At 41.0% G+C, this 17,364-nt stretch overlaps 1 protein-coding gene across 1 annotated transcript in view; it reads right to left on the reverse strand.

Annotated features, from left to right (window-relative positions):
* sqlea (squalene epoxidase a) overlaps positions 1-17,364 on the reverse strand; it is a 48,863-nt gene that overhangs the window by 749 nt on the left and 30,750 nt on the right. The window contains exons 7-13 of the mRNA XM_034173491.1: positions 15,094-15,190; positions 14,870-14,983; positions 12,264-12,435; positions 8,705-8,800; positions 8,226-8,368; positions 8,002-8,098; positions 7,838-7,925 (exon numbers count right to left, since the gene is read on the reverse strand). Of these exons, the coding sequence (XP_034029382.1) occupies positions 7,838-7,925; positions 8,002-8,098; positions 8,226-8,368; positions 8,705-8,800; positions 12,264-12,435; positions 14,870-14,983; positions 15,094-15,190 (807 nt within the window). The remainder of the gene's footprint in view (positions 1-7,837; positions 7,926-8,001; positions 8,099-8,225; positions 8,369-8,704; positions 8,801-12,263; positions 12,436-14,869; positions 14,984-15,093; positions 15,191-17,364) is intronic.

Genomic DNA, 17,364 nt, shown 5'->3' on the forward strand with positions numbered 1-17,364 from the left:
AAACTCACTGTTAAATTATGATTGGGTTGGTAGATTATGATATTGAGAGCCCATATGAAAGGTTTTAGTCATGCCATCTGCTATAACACTGACATGTGACATCAAATGGGCACAGAGGTTCAACACTCTGCCAGTGTCGCCCTGCAGTATAGAAGGGGCAAAGATACTACAGGTCTCAAACTCAGAAAGGGCCGAGAGGGTGCAGGTTTTCTTTGCAACCACCCACTCCAGCAGGTGATTTCACTGATTAAATCATTTAGCGCAGGTGGAATCAGTTAATCAGTGAAATCACCTGCTGGAGTGGGTGTTTGCAAAGAAAACCTGCACCATGAGTTTGAGACCTCTGTAGCAGTTTGACAGAAAGATTAACTTTTAATTAAATATGTACCGTAAATGCTGTTTTTCTGATGCGCACATTATCCAGCGCACTCTTGGTGTCTTGTGGGGTCTGATCCTGTCCACACGCAGAAATTTTTTTTTTTTCTTTTCGCATCATGAGATAATGTCATCGTGCACCCAGGATCTGGTGTCTGTGGTAAATGAGACGTTAAGGCGCTGTGACATTTTCAACTTGTAGCACAAAGACAGAGACACGGGGGTGGGGGTGCAACTGCAGCGCAAAGTGCCAGAGGGACTTTTCTTCATCCACGACAAGGATTTAATTGTTTTCAAACATCGTTTTCTGCAGGACGTGTTGCTGAATCCACTACAACTAACAGGTAAGACTTTATATTTATTATGTGTGAATTTACGCCATATGAGGACCACAGCTTTCAGGCAATTAATGGACAGCATATATTGTATACGTATACAATATATGCTGTCCATATACTGTATACGTATACTTATGAGAAAGCCTGTAAAAATCCATAAATTCCACCCTGGCAGACCCCGTGCAGTCGGGAAGGCAGGCTGACTGGGTGACTGTGAGGAGGAAGCGTAGCCCTAAACAGAAGCCCCGTGTACACCGTCAACCCGTTCACATCTCTAACCGTTTTTCCCCACTCGACGATACACTCGCCGAGGATCAAACTCTGGTTATTGGCGACTCTGTTTTGAGAAATGTGAAGTTAGCGACACCAGCAACCATTGTCAATTGTCTTCCGGGGGCCAGAGCAGGCGACATCGAAGGACATTTGAAATTGCTGGCTAAGGCTAAGCGTAAATTTGGTAAGATTGTAATTCACGTCGGCAGTAATGACACTCGGTTACGCCAATCGGAGGTCACTAAAATTAACATTGATTCGGTGTGTAACTTTGCAAAAACAATGTCGGACTCTGTTGTTTTCTCTGGGCCCCTCCCCAATCAGACGGTGAGTGATATGTTTAGCCGCATGTTCTCCTTGAATTGCTGGCTGAGGTGGGCTTCATTGATAATTGGCAAAGCTTCTGGGGAAAACCTGGTCTTGTTAGGCGAGACGGCATCCATCCCACTTTAGAGGGAGCAGCTCTCATTTCTAGAAATCTGGCCAATTTTTTGGGATCCTCCAAACTGTGACTGTCTAGCGTTGGGACCAGGAGGCAGAGCTGTGGTCTTATACACCTCTCTGCAGCTTCTCTCCCCCTGCCATCCCCTTATTACCCCATCCCCGTAGAGACGGTGCCTGCTCCCAGACCACCAATAACTAGCAAAAATCTATTTAAGCATAAAAATTCAAAAAGAAAAAATAATATAGCACCTTCAATTGCACCACAGACTAAAACAGTTAAATGTGGTCTATTAAACATTAGGTCTCTTTCTTCTAAGTCCCTAAGTTCTCTGTGAATTTTCAGAACTTTTGTCTGACTTAGTGCTTAGCTCAGATAAGATAATTATAGTGGGCGATTTTAACATCCACACAGATGCTGAGAATGACAGCCTCAACACTGCATTTAATCTATTATTAGACTCTATCGGCTTTGCTCAAAAAGTAAATGAGTCCACCCACCACTTTAATCATATTTTAGATCTTGTTCTGACTTATGGTATGGAAATAGAAGACTTAACAGTATTCCCTGAAAACTCCCTTTTGTCTGATCATTTTTTAATAACATTTACATTTACTCTGATGGACTACCCTGCAGTGGGGAATAAGTTTCATTACACTAGAAGTCTTTCAGAAAGCGCTGTAACTAGGTTTAAGGATATGATTCCTTCTTTATGTTCTCTAATGTCATATACCAACACAGAGCAGAGTAGCTACCTAAACTCTGTAAGGGAGTTAGAGTATCTTGTCAATAGTTTTACATCCTCATTGAAGACAACTTTGGATGCTGTAGCTCCTCTGAAAAAGAGAGCTTTAAATCAGAAGTGTCTGACTCCGTGGTATAACTCACAAACTCGTAGCTTAAAGCAGATAACCCGTAAGTTGGAGAGGAAATGGCGTCTCACTAATTTAGAAGATCTTCACTTAGCCTGGAAAAAGAGTTTGTTGCTCTATAAGAAAGCCCTTCGTGAAGCTAGGACATCTTTCTACTCATCACTAATTGAAGAAAATAAGAACAACCCCAGGTTTCTTTTCAGCACTGTAGCCAGGCTGACAAAGAGTCAGAGCTCTATTGAGCTGAGTATTCCATTAACTTTAACTAGTAATGACTTCATGACTTTCTTTGCTAACAAAATTTTGACTATTAGAGAAAAAATTACTCATAACCATCCCAAAGATGTATCGTTATCTTTGGCTGCTTTCAGTGATGCCGGTATTTGGTTAGACTCTTTCTCTCCTATTGTTCTGTCTGAGTTATTTTCATTAGTTACTTCATCCAAACCATCAACATGCTTATTAGACCCCATTCCTGCCAGGCTGCTCAAGGAAGTCCTACCATTATTTAATGCTTCAATCTTAAATATGATCAATCTATCTTTGTTAGTTGGTTATGTACCACAGGCCTTTAAGGTGGCAGTAATTAAACCATTACTTAAAAAGCCATCACTTGACCCAGCTATCTTAGCTAATTATAGGCCAATCTCCAACCTTCCTTTTCTCTCAAAGATTCTTGAGAGGGTAGTTGTAAAACAGCTAACTGATCACCTGCAGAGGAATGGTCTATTTGAAGAGTTTCAGTCAGGTTTTAGAATTCATCATAGTACAGAAACAGCATTAGTGAAGGTTACAAATGATCTTCTTATGGCTTCGGACAGTGGACTTATCTCTGTGCTTGTTCTGTTGGACCTCAGTGCTGCTTTTGATACTGTTGACCATAAAATTTTATTACAGAGATTAGAGCATGTCATAGGTATTAAAGGCATTGCGCTGCGGTGGTTTGAATCATATTTGTCTAATAGATTACAGTTTGTTCATGTAAATGGGGAATCTTCTTCACAGACTAAAGTTAATTATGGAGTTCCACAAGGTTCTGTGCTAGGACCAATTTTATTCACTTTATACATGCTTCCCTTGGGCAGTATTATTAGACGGTATTGCTTAAATTTTCATTGTTACGCAGATGATACCCAGCTTTATCTATCCATGAAGCCAGAGGATACACACCAATTAGCTAAACTGCAGGATTGTCTTACAGACATAAAGACATGGATGACCTCTAATTTCCTGCTTTTAAACTCAGATAAAACTGAAGTTATTGTACTTGGCCCCACAAATCTTAGAAACATGGTGTCTAACCAGATCGTTACTCTGGATGGCATTTCCCTGATCTCTAGTAATACTGTGAGAAATCTTGGAGTTATTTTTGATCAGGATATGTCATTCAAAGCGCATATTAAACAAATATGTAGGACTGCCTTTTTGCATTTACGCAATATCTCTAAAATCAGAAAGGTCTTGTCTCAGAGTGATGCTGAAAAATTAATTCATGCATTTATTTCCTCTAGGCTGGACTATTGTAATTCATTATTATCAGGTTGTCCTAAAAGTTCCCTAAGAAGCCTTCAGTTGGTTCAGAATGCTGCAGCTAGAGTACTGACGGGGACTAGCAGGAGAGAGCATATCTCACCCGTGTTGGCCTCCCTTCATTGGCTTCCTGTTAATGCTAGAATAGAATTTAAAATTCTTCTTCTTACTTATAAGGTTTTGAATAATCAGGTCCCATCTTATCTTAGGGACCTCGTAGTACCATATTACCCCATTAGAGCGCTTCCCTCTCAGACTGCGGGCTTACTTGTAGTTCCTAGGGTTTGTAAGAGTAGAATGGGAGGCAGAGCCTTCAGCTTTCAAGCTCCTCTCCTGTGGAACCAGCTCCCAATTCAGATCAGGGAGACAGATAACCTCTCTACTTTTAAGATTAGGCTTAAAACTTTCCTTTTCGCTAAGGCTTATAGTTAGGGCTGGATCGGGTGACCCTGGACCATCCCTTGGTTATGTTGCTTTAGACGTAGACTGTGGGGGGGTTCCCATGATGCACTGTTCCTTTCTCTTTTTGCTCCGTATGCATCACTCTGCATTTAATCATTAGTGATCGATCTCTTTTTCCTGGTTCTTTCCCTCAGCCCCAACCAGTCTCAGCAGAAGACTGCCCCTCCCTGAGCCTGGTTCTGCTGGAGGTTTCTTCCTGTTAAAAGGGAGTTTTTCCTTCCCACTGTGGCCAAGTGCTTGCTCATAGGGGGTCATTTTGACCGTTGGGGTTTTTCATAATTATTGTATGGCCTTGCCTTGCAATGTGGAGCGCCTTGGGGCAACTGTTTGTTGTGATTTGGCGCTATATAAGAAAAAAGTTGATTGATTGATTGAAATTAGCTGCATCATTGTTTAAGCCGCAGTGTTCAAAGCGTGTGAAAAAGGTAGTGGCTTATAGTTTGAAACTACAGTATTTACCTTTCTGTGCCCATGCTACATCACAGCATCCCACAAGCATTCCCGGGGATTTTTTTTCTGATTGTTTAAAATTGTGTCAATGGTGGCATTTATGAAATCATCGATGGATGAATTCTGACTTTCGGAGGCAGATATTTCGGTTGTAAGTGCTCCTTATTTTCATTTATACACATCAATCATTAATATTCCCCGCTGTATTTTATCAGTTTTCTTTTCCTTTAAGGCCCTGTCACACCTTGACAATTTAGCCTGTGTATGCCGACAGTATTAAAAATGCTGGCACGCTGGCGTACGTCTGATAAACTAATGCAGCTGTCACACCTTGACTATTAACCCTCTCAAGGCAGGCGCTGCAGATTTGCAACAGCTAAATATCTGATTTTCCCTGTTACTAAAAATTAATTTGAGCCTGAGAGGGTTAACCAGTGTATACTGACAGCCCCGTTTCCACCCAGTGGTTTGGGTCAGTACTGCACTGTGTGGTGCCAGTCAGAAACAGTAATTTAACATTTTTTTTTTTTTTTCATTTTTTTTTTTTTTATCATGGTGGACCATTTTCATTGTGTACACAACGCTGATAAGTCGACTGGCTGTGGTAAATGCATGCCGTGAATGAATGAAGTGCTGTGACTCATAAACGTTTAAAGCGCTGAGCTGCTGCTTTGAGGTCCGCTGATCAGGTCATCACAGTCCTGAATAATGAAACGCTGTGATAATTTAAACTTTTAAAGCGCCACTCGACCATGATTAGGTGTGATCTGTCCGCGTGGTGATCACCGACAGAGACGACACTTTAAATGTTTAAACGGCACGTTAATCAGGCATGACCACACCTGATCGATCACTTAAGTTTAAATCATCACAGTGCTTCTGTGTGATCAGAGTGCACTGTTATCTGTGTGATAACACAGGCATGAGAAATGCACCTGCAGCAGAAAAAACACAGAGGGACTTGCTTTAAAACGCTACGTTTCCAGCCACAAATGAAAGTATTTTCAGATGTCATTTTCGAAAATCAGGAGCTTTGTGTGGATTCATGTCCGTCTGTGATGGTGAACTGGACTGAAATGAACAGGTCAGATTTACTCCGTGTATGAATGAAACAGTCTGTCCGCATAAGGACTGCAGCTTTCAGCCATTCAGTGACCAGCATTAATGGACATATTTAGACTTATGAGTAAATTATATCTATCCATGAAGCCAGAGGACACACACCAATTAGCTAAACTGCAGGATTGTCTTACAGACATAAAGACATGGATGACCTCTAATTTCCTGCTTTTAAACTCAGATAAAACTGAAGTTATTGTACTTGGCCCCACAAATCTTAGAAACATGGTGTCTAACCAGATCCTTACTCTGGATGGCATTACCCTGACCTCTAGTAATACTGTGAGAAATCTTGGAGTCATTTTTGATCAGGATATGTCATTCAAAGCGCATATTAAACAAATATGTAGGACTGCTTTTTTGCATTTACGCAATATCTCTAAAATCAGAAAGGTCTTGTCTCAGAGTGATGCTGAAAAACTAATTCATGCATTTATTTCCTCTAGGCTGGACTATTGTAATTCATTATTAGCAGGTTGTCCTAAAAGTTCCCTAAAAAGCCTTCAGTTAATTCAAAATGCTGCAGCTACAGTACTGACGGGGACTAGAAGGAGAGAGCATATCTCACCCATATTGGCCTCTCTTCATTGGCTTCCTGTTAATTCTAGAATAGAATTTAAAATTCTTCTTCTTACTTATAAGGTTTTGAATAATCAGGTCCCATCTTATCTTAGGGACCTCGTAGTACCATATCACCCCAATAGAGCGCTTCGCTCTCAGACTGCAGGCTTACTTGTAGTTCCTAGGGTTTGTAAGAGTAGAATGGGAGGCAGAGCCTTCAGCTTTCAGGCTCCTCTCCTGTGGAACCAGCTCCCAATTCAGATCAGGGAGACAGACACCCTCTCTACTTTTAAGATTAGGCTTAAAACTTTCCTTTTTGCTAAAGCTTATAGTTAGGGCTGGATCAGGTGACCCTGAACCATCCCTTAGTTATGCTGCTATAGACGTAGACTGCTGGGGGGTTCCCATGATGCACTGTTTCTTTCTCTTTTTGCTCTGTATGCACCACTTTGCATTTAATCATTAGTGATCGATCTCTGCTCCCCTCCACAGCATGTCTTTTTCCTGGTTCTCTCCCTCAGCCCTAACCAGTCCCAGCAGAAGACTGCCCCTCCCTGAGCCTGGTTCTGCTGGAGGTTTCTTCCTGTTAAAAGGGAGTTTTTCCTTCCCACTGTAGCCAAGTGCTTGCTCACAGGGGGTCGTTTTGACCGTTGGGGTTTTACATAATTATTGTATGGCCTTGCCTTACAATATAAAGCGCCTTGGGGCAACTGTTTGTTGTGATTTGGCGCTATATAAAAAAATTGATTGATTGATACATGTGTTGAAAATTTTCAGCATGCCCAAAATTTTTTGAGGACCTCAGCATATTAGGATGTGTTTCAATGTTTCAAAAAAAAAAAAAAACTTTACCCTTTAACTTATTAGACTTATGCCAGCATTTTGTAACACGATTGGCATACGCTGGCTAAATTGTCAAGGTGTGACAGGGGGCCTTTAATAAAAAAAAGTGGGTTGTCTGTCTGTCCCCCCCCGCCCCCCAATTTGATTTTACATTTAGAATAACATTTATTTCTTCACACAGCAGCAATATTTTTGGCCCCTGTGGGGCTCTTCAAAGAATTTGGGCACTTGTCATTCAGAGTATGTAAAATACAGTTTTAAACCTTTTTTGAAACACATCTGACACTTTAAAAATTTTAACAGTAATTTTAAAAATAAAAAGGCTTTAACCCCCCTGAGAAATCTACAACTGAAAAGCTTCAAATTTAGATTTTTTTTTTTTTTTCCCCCTTGATAACTAAGAAATAATGACTGATTATTTTCCTTAAGTGAGCATTAAGTGGTTTCAGAGCTGAGGTTCACAGGAGTTTAGAGATGGCTTTTGGGGAGAGATATTCTGACAACAATCACAGCATCCCCTGCTGGAGCTGCTGTTCGACATCAGTGATCCAGCAGCGGCCTTAAGTTCTTACACTGAGAGGAGTCCAACAGGTCCGGCGACGCAGCATCCGCCCAGCTTGAAGTACTGAAAACAGGCTTTTCTGAGTTCGTGGAGAGAATCTGGGGATGAGAACATGGCTGCCATGAGAAGAGGACAACCATGTGTGAGTGAGAGGATTTCTGCTGTCGGACTCACCGTCTGTAGCAGCAAACAGCTCGTACAGAGCCTGAGCCAGAACGTTCACCACAAACGAGTGTGAAGACTTGCGCTCCCAGTGGAAAATTTTCTTTGCCTGGTGACAAAACAAATAACTACATAAAAATCCCATCACATGCTGATGTGCAGCAGAAGCCCTGAATATCTCTGAAGTGTGTATGTGTGGTGGTTTTTTTTTTGTTTTGTTTTGTTTTAAGTATCACCTGCAGCACAGCTCGGTCATCACACAGATCTGGGATGGTCTCCAGCAGGCGCCTCCAGATGCGCACGTCATTGAGAGCGACGCTCATCCCTCCTCCCGTCAGCGGGTGCCTCATGTTGAAGGCGTCGCCCAGCAGAAGGACTCCTGCAAACCGCACTGAGCTGGTTGAATCGCAGTCAGAACAGTAACAGTAGCTTGTAACGCCTTCAGACTTATTTGCTAGTCAACATTCGCACGACCTGCTTTCTCCAGGTTTATCACAGTGTGCGCTCGTTCTGACATTTTTTTGTTCATGATTGAGTTAATGTGACTCCGTTGCAGTAGGTGCAGCAGGTTACTAGTTCATGTTTTTTGAACCAAGGTCCACAGGTCTAGTGCCTGAATGGTTCAAGGTGTGTGGTCCATTTTCTGAAATTGTGTTCATAGAATTTTTCTGAAATTTGGCACAATGGACTTCTGATTTCAGAAGCAGATCAGTACCTGGTTTGTTGACAGAGGAGGGAGGGAGGAAGCTGGCAGGCATGGACCTGAGCCGATCGTTCTGCAGCGCCACCATGAAAGGCTCCTTTAAATGCTCTGAAAGAAATCAAATCAATTTTATTTATATAGCACCAAATCACAACAAACAGTTGCCCCAAGGCGCTTTATATTGTAAGGCAAAAGCCATACAATAATTACAGAAAAACCCCAACGGTCAAAACGACCTCCTGTGAGCAAGCACTTGGCGACAGTGGGAAGGAAAAACTCCCTTTTAACAGGAAGAAACCTCCAGCAGAACCAGGCTCAGGGAGGGGCAGTCTTCTGCTGGGACTGGTTGGGGCTGAGGGGAGAGAATCAGGAAAAGAAACAGCGAATTTAAACATCGGTCCATGCAAAAGACATTTTGACATCTGATGTGATGTTTCAGCTGAATACTGAGCACACCATGAACGTTCATCTGCAGCTTCCACGTTTCCACATAAATTTTTACTGCTGCAGCGTCTTCTGTCATCTTTACCATCACAGACCCGCATGTCTGTGAGGAATCAAACATTATTGCTCTGAACGGCCTGAAGCTGTTACAGTCTGCGACATCCACTTGGAGCATTCACAACAATCACAGGGTATCACCAAGACCTGGGGCCACATTTAAAAACAATGTGTACACTCAAAAAACATGAGTGCACTGCTGGGCAGTTAAACAACCTCAAACTAGGATTGGGATCCAGTTTACATCAAATTCAGTAACAAGTCTATGTTCCTCCATTCACTCTAAATGAGAATGGAGTGTATGTGACTAGAGAAGAAGTGCCACACCCTAGCATGTTTTTTTTAAATCCCCGTCTATTAACTTTTCAGAAATGCATTGTGGCGTCACTGCAGTGTAACCAATCAGACAGAGCAAAACTTGCCACCCTCAAAAGAAGGCACTTGTTTATGTGGTTTCTGTTTATAGTCAGCTGATTTGGCTCAATCACAACAGAAAGGAAAAAGTCATCCTACCTGGACAGACACAATGTTCCTGCTGAAGGCGAGTTCTTTTATCACCATACACCTAAGTTAATCATTAGCAGTTTCTTGTTGTTAATCAAATAATTTGTGAAGGCAGGCTAACATATCACTTTGTTGGGGCAGATACATTTTTTTTGCAGTAAAATGTATACTTTAAAAATTTTCTATTTGATGTTAATGCATTCTGAAGTGCAAATAGCAAACCCTTTTGTTTCTTCAGGCTTCATTTATTATACTCTTCAAAATGGAAACATTTTCAAATTATATATAGTGGTAAATATGCCAGCCCTACCGTGAACATGTGTCCACACAGAGTAGTCAGTAGTGACAGGGGTCTGGATCCCTGTAGTTCCATGCAGCCAACCATTTACTATTATACACTCACTGGCCATTTTATTAGGTACATCTGTTGAATTGTTTAACACAAATCCCTAATCAGCCAATCACATGTGGTGAAGATGACTTGCTGAAGTTCAAACCGAGCATCAGAAAGGGGATTTACAGTAGTGTTCAGAATAATAGTAGTGCCATGTGACTATAAAGATTAATCCAGGTTTTGAGTATATTTCTTATTGTTACATGGGAAACAAGGTACCAGTAGATTCTCACAAATCCAACAAGACCAAGCAATCATGATATGCACACTCTTAAAGCTATGAAATTGGGCTATTAGTAAAAAAAAAAAAAGTAGAAAAGAGAGTGTTCACAATAATAGTAGTGTGGCATTCAGTCAGTGAGTTCATCAATTTTGTGGAACAAACAGGTGTGAATCAGGTGTCCCCTATGTAAGGATGAAGCCAGCACCTGTTGAACATGCTTTTCTCTTTGAAAGCCTGATGAAAATGGGATGTTCAAGACATTGTTCAGAAGAACAGCGTAGTCTGATTAAAAAGTTGATTGGAGAGGGGAAAACTTATACGCAGGTGAAAAAAATTATAGGCTGTTCATCTACAATGATCTCCAATGCTTTAAAATTGACAAAAAAAAAAAAAGACGCGTGGAAGAAAACAGAAAACAACCATCAAAATGGATAGAAGAATAACCAGAATGGCAAAGGCTCACCCATTGATCAGCTCCAGGATGATCAAAGACAGTCTGGAGTTACCTGTAAGTGCTGTGACAGTTAGAAGACGCCTGTGTGAAGCTAATTTATTTGCAAGAATCCCCCACAAAGTCCCTCTGTTGATATGGGCATGTTTCTCCTACTATGGTGTTGGGCCTATATATCGCATACCAGGTATCATGGATCAGTTTGGATATGTCAAAATACTTGGAAGAGGTCATGTTTCCTTATGCTGAAGAGGACATGTCCTTGAAATGGGTGTTTCAACAAGACAATGACCCCAAGCACACTAGTAAACGAGCAAAATCTTGGTTCCAAACCAACAAAATTAATGCTTCACAGATGTGAAGAAATCATGAAAAACTGTGGTTATACAACTAAATACTAGTTTAGTGATTCACAGGATTGCTAAAAAAGCAGTTTGAACATAATAGTTTTGAGTTTGTAGCGTCAACAGCAGATGCTATTGTGAACACCCCCTTTTCTACTTTTTGTTTTTGTTTTACTAATAGCCCAATTTCATAGCCTTAAGAGTGTGCATATCATGAATGCTTGGTCTTGTTGGATTTGTGAGAATCTACTGAATCTACTGGTACCTTGTTTCCCATGTAACAATAAGAAATATACTCAAAACCTGGATTAATATTTTTAGTCACACAGCACTATTATTCTGAACACTACTGTAAGTGGCTTTGAACGTGGCTTGTTTGTTGGTGCCAGGTGGGCTGGTCTGAGTATTTCAGAAACTGCTGATCTACTGAGATTTTCATACACAACCATCTCTAGGGTTTACAGAGAATGGTCCAAAAAAAGACGATGATATCCAGTGAGCGGCAGTTATGTGGATGTGGACTTTATCCTGTTTTTGATTTATTAAAAAAACCACTCAATTTCCTTTCTCAGTGCAAAACATAAATATTTATTTTTGGATTTACAGAACTCATACTTAACTTAAAACCACAGAAAATAAAATAAAACCATTTAAAATGTAGAAAAATCACATTCATTTTTTATGTAACTGAAGTCCAAGACATAATCCTCTGAGTTGTCTGAAGGAAAACTGAATGTAAAAGTGATGATATACATGTTATACATGTACATAAAATGCCTTTTTTTTATGTAATAACCAGTTCAAACGTAAAGCTCAAGGGTGCACTAACATTTTCATGGCACTGTATATTAACCACCTGTATAATATTATTTACGTATCCAGTATCCACTCTGTCATTCATTACAGACCCTCTATGTTCGATTCTTACAGAAATACAGAACAAAGTACATCCTTTATCAGGTCAATACAGGACCATTCTGTTTCTCATGCCAACCCTAGGCATGGCAGGGATTGAGCGAGAACCACAAAATTTTGATACAATCTAGAAATTACTCCAAAGTGCATATTGCACTTGAAACATTCTGCACTGGGTGATCAGATGACCTTAGGTCATCAGGTCACCCAGTGCAGACTTTTACCCACTTTTGTTTTACCTGGCAACTGAGGGTGTATTTTTTCCGTCATGTACTCTGGGAGGTTGCGCGGCATCTCCCCCCTGATGTCAACGAGTACTCTGGTGTATGCGGAGGAGATCCGGTAGATGAGTACCGGACTCGGGTTGGCCAGCACCAGCTCAGCATGGTTGGCTTTAAACTGGGGGCAGTCCTGAGGAGGACAAGAGCGTGATGTTCTGAATTCAGCTTTAGTTACACACTAACAGAAGACAATTTATGTGTCGCACTGTTTGATTGCTACATTCTTAACTACAAATACTTCATATTACCCTGCCTCAAAATGCCAGAATGTAGTGCTGTGCACAAAGCATACAAAATTCTGGGGCCTGATGTAAAAAACTTGTGTGGATTTCCTACTGAAACGTGGCGTACGCTAAAACCCAGAAACTGACGTAAGTACAAAAATATCCAGGTGTATCAAAGTGTGCGTACGCATAGATCCAAGCACATTCTGTTTTTACATCCTAATCAATGTGGAACTGAGTGCACATGCAGATGTGCCAAACTCCTCCCTTTCCATGCCCCTATTTAAATATGCAAATTCCTTTCAATAGTGGAGCAGCTTAGCTCAAGTTGCCATAAAAATTGTTCATTTTGTGATAAAAGCATGGAATTTGGCACACATATTCTAAATTAACTAATGTTTATTTTCAGATATGGAGCCATCCTGGAGCTGACCTCTAATGAGCTACAGGGGTCAAAGAAGTACACAGGAGACAAAAAAAAAAAAATGCTCCAATCATTTTGAAAACTATACCACATTATTTTGTCTTATTATAATGATTCCAAAAAGGTAAAGGTTGAACTATCTATACATGAATGGAGCATTTTGTGTGTGTGTGTTGTTGTTGACATATAAATGTGCTTTTGTAAAATATGCCATTTTTTTGTTAAAAAAAAAAGGCATTTGCAAAACATAGCCAAGTTGTGATTCAAAAATAAATAGAACAGATCTAGATCAACTGGTGCCCAGACGCTCAATATTTAGGGTGAATACTGCCATCAATCAATCAATCAATCAATTTTTTTATATAGCGCCAAATCACAACAAACAGTTGCCCCAAGGCGCCTTATATTGTAAGGCAAGGCCATACAACAATTATGTAAAACCCCAACGGTCAAAACGACCCCCTGTGAGCAAGCACTTGGCTACAGTGGGAAGGAAAAACTCCCTTTTAACAGGAAGAAACCTCCAGCAGAACCAGGCTCAGGGAGGGGCAGTCTTCTGCTGGGACTGGTTGGGGCTGAGGGAGAGAACCAAGAAAAAGACATGCTGTGGAGGGGAGCAGAGATCGATCACTAATGAACATGAACACTACTGGCCAGTAGATGGCGGTAGAGACCCTGAAAACGTGCTAAAACAAATATTCCAAATAAATAATCCGTCCGTGTCTGCTACGTTTAAGATGCGTGGAATTTAATAAACGCAAACTGAATTTCAGACATATATATTACTCTGGAACAAACAAAAGCAAGAAGGAACAAACAGGCTCGCATTGCAGCTCAAAGTGATCCCAACTGAAAATAATGGAGGAGCAACCTGGGCTGCTTCTGGCATTTTTACATAAAACAAATACAATAACGTCTATAAACCCAGAGAATATATTCATGAGAGTAGGCACAATATACAAAGGGTTTAATGCTGTTGTCTGTGGGGAGCCTGATCAGAGCATCTCAAATGCATTCTCCTGTCGTGAATGTACTGAGATTACCCATAATGCATTGGGCACAGCATGTCCACACTAAAACCTTCAAAATTAGTGCATTACTTTAAAAATAAAACATATAGCTGATATTTTCACTTTATAAAACTTCAGACGTGACGTTAATTTAAATAACTTGTCCAAAATTTGTTTGGTTAAAACTAGTATGGGGTCAAAAGAAATAAGTTTTTCTTTTCTTTTTTCCTTCCCTGTGAGTAGTTCTCCTTTGTCTGCAGAGGATAGAGCAGTTTCTTCTGAAACTAGCTCTCCTCTGTTTACAGAGGACAGAAATGCCCATCTACGACACTCAAATCTTTGATGTCAGACTTTATAAATGTTAGCGGTCTAAAAATTATCGGACCAAAATATATCGGAAGATAATTAGTCCGCTGATGGTTTTCAAAATTATCTGAAAAGCTAACCCGATAATGAAAACATCAGCTTTGATAATTAGTGGTTAGCGGAACTGTGCCCACCACTGCTCGTGAGTGTATTAATGTTCATAAGTGTGTCTCTGGTGTGAACATCACTCTGATGACTTCTTGTTTTCACACTATTAATGGTTTCAGCATCACCTTTACACGTCCACAGTAGCGCCCCACACATTTCCATGGTCATTTCACTTTTGATACATCAGAACGTTGACGGAGAGACGGACGTTCGCCACAGTTTTTGTGTGTATGCAGCCTTTGTACATGAGGCGCCTGAACATCATGGTTCAGTCCATGGGCTGGATCCGACTCTAAATGAGTTTTCACCATTCAGAGGGAGGGCTGTTTTTATATTTTGGCTGAACATTCCGTAATGTTGTTGACGTCACATTTCCACCCTTGTTATAGTTTGATCTGTGTAAATGAAATCCTTTGACAAACTGAACTGTACCTTCATGAGCAATCCAATAAAGTGGGAGGAGATGTGAGCTTTCCCCGACACCAGACTTTTTCTGAATTTAGAGAAACAGCCATCAGCCACCACTGTCAGCGCTGCGTGGATTTTCTGCAGGACGCAGAGTCAGACAGTCATCACCTCCACACTCAGACACACAAAAATAAAAATTACACTGTTATTTCCATTCAACAAGGACCGGAGATTTTTTTGCTCTTCACCTTGAGTTCTCCACTTTCTTTGTCCTTGTACTGGACCCCGGTCACACAGTCATCTGCTTCTTCCAAACTGGTCACAGTCCCTTCAATAAATGTGACACTGGGGTGGAGGGCGCGCAGTTGTTAGACATGTAACTTCCACATGCAGCTCAGCCACACCATCTACTAACTACTACATCTACTGCGTACATACTGTTTGTTTACCTTCAACCTCATAAAACATAACAGCTTCTGTGTCTATGGTGCCTACAAACAATCTGGTTCTCTTCTGGGTTTCTTCCTGTTAAAACTGAGTTTTTACCTCACTAGTATGTATAACAGAGTACAGCATGTGGTCTTAAGTGCCTTTATTAGAGAGATTGGCGACATGACAAGTCGAAAACAAAAATCGGTCACGTGACTCGTGGTGCCATCTTGGGGCAAAAATAGCGTTGGCTGTTAATGTGTCTGCATGTAAATACAGCTATTTTATTTATTTATTTGCTGAAAATGCCGGGGTGCTTTGCATTTGGCGGCACAAATAGACACAACAAGGGCTTCAAGATGTACAGATTCCCTTCATATCTGAACAGAAGAAAAATTTGGGAAAATAAAGTCAGCCGTGTGGGATGGAAGCCAACATCATCATCAAAGCTTTGTGAGGTAGGTAAATTTATTGTTCAGTCCCATGTACAGTAAAACTCACCAAAACGTCATTGTTTCAATCAATCAATCAATTTTTTTATATAGCGCCAAATCACAACAAACAGTTGCCCCAAGGCGCTTTATATTGTAAGGCAAGGCCATACAATAATTATGTAAAATTGTTTAAACCAGATATCTGCAGTCACCAGACCAAAAAAGTCCCAGAGTTTTTGTATTGTTTTTCTTGTAATAAACACTGTATATAACAGATTTTGTATAACAGATTTTTCGCCGTACAAAACTGATAAAATGTCCTGTCCGATCACAATGTATTTCCATTAAAAACTCAGCAGTCTGAACGTGCAGAGGTACAAATTAAAGTTCAGCTCTTGTACTGGGAGCGTATCATAGATAGGATCAATGTGTGTATGTAGAGATCCGGTGGGACAAATTTAGAGGACGGACCCATAAGAAGGAATGAGCGGTGTCAAGCTGTGTGAATAAGTACAAGTGTTTCCTGACTTACTGGCACGCGCATGCATGGTTAGACATGATAGAACATGGTGTCAGAAGCTAAGCCCATCTCAAGCGAAGATTGAAAGACAACGTCAGGAGTAGCAGTTTTTTGGCGCTACACGTGAGGGAAGCTAATCACATGCTAATAAGCGAGCTCAGCATCACCAGTACACATGCGCGGCCGCGCTTCCGGTCGGCGGCTATCGGGACAAACAAAGCCATGTGCGCATCTGTCAGTGCTTTAGCCAGTACACACGTCATCTGACTTCACTCTAAACCCACAGGTTTGTGGGGACATTCTACTGCTGGTGCTTCCTCATCACAAGTGGGGCAGGCATCTACTGGGTCACACACTCTGTAGAGCTAGACAATGGGCTGTATTTGTGCATGGAAGGACTGTAGTAACAGCACATACAACCTAGAACGTTGGAAGCAGCTGGTGTGTGATGTTCACAACTGCAGGCATGCCGCTGGAGACTGACTGTCCCAAGCCTTTCCAGTTGTACCCATTTCCAACTAACACTGACAGGAAGGTTGCATGGACTATGATGGTGAACAGAAAGGAGAAAACAAAGGGTGGTGGTGTGAAGAATTGGGCACCAAATCAAGATGCACATGTGTGTAACAAGCACTCCCCAACCCAACACTTCATTTAGGCAAGATGCATTATCATCTTGAAAAATGATTTCATCATCCCCAAACAGCCTTTCAATTGATGGGATAAGAAAAGTGTCCAAAATATCAACGTAAACTTGTGCATTTATTGATGATGTAATGACAGCCATCTCCCCAGTGCCTTTACCTGACATGCAGCCCCATATCATCAATGACTGTGGAAATTTACATGTTCTCTTCAGGCAGTCATCTTTATAAATCTCATTGGAACGGCACCAAACAAAAGTTCCAGCATCATCACCTTGCCCAATGCAGATTCGAGATTCATCACTGAATATGACTTTAATCCAGTCATCCACAGTCCACGATTGCTTTTCCTTAGCCCATTGTAACCTTGTTTTTTTCTGTTTAGGTGTTAATGATGGCTTTCGTTTAGCTTTTCTGTATGTAAATCCCATTTCCTTTAGGCAGTTTCGTACAGTTCGGTCACAAACATTGACTCCAGTTTCCTCCCATTCC

Source organism: Thalassophryne amazonica, chromosome 7, assembly GCF_902500255.1.
Source record: "Thalassophryne amazonica chromosome 7, fThaAma1.1, whole genome shotgun sequence".
In the NCBI taxonomy this organism is placed as follows: Eukaryota; Metazoa; Chordata; class Actinopteri; order Batrachoidiformes; family Batrachoididae; genus Thalassophryne; species Thalassophryne amazonica.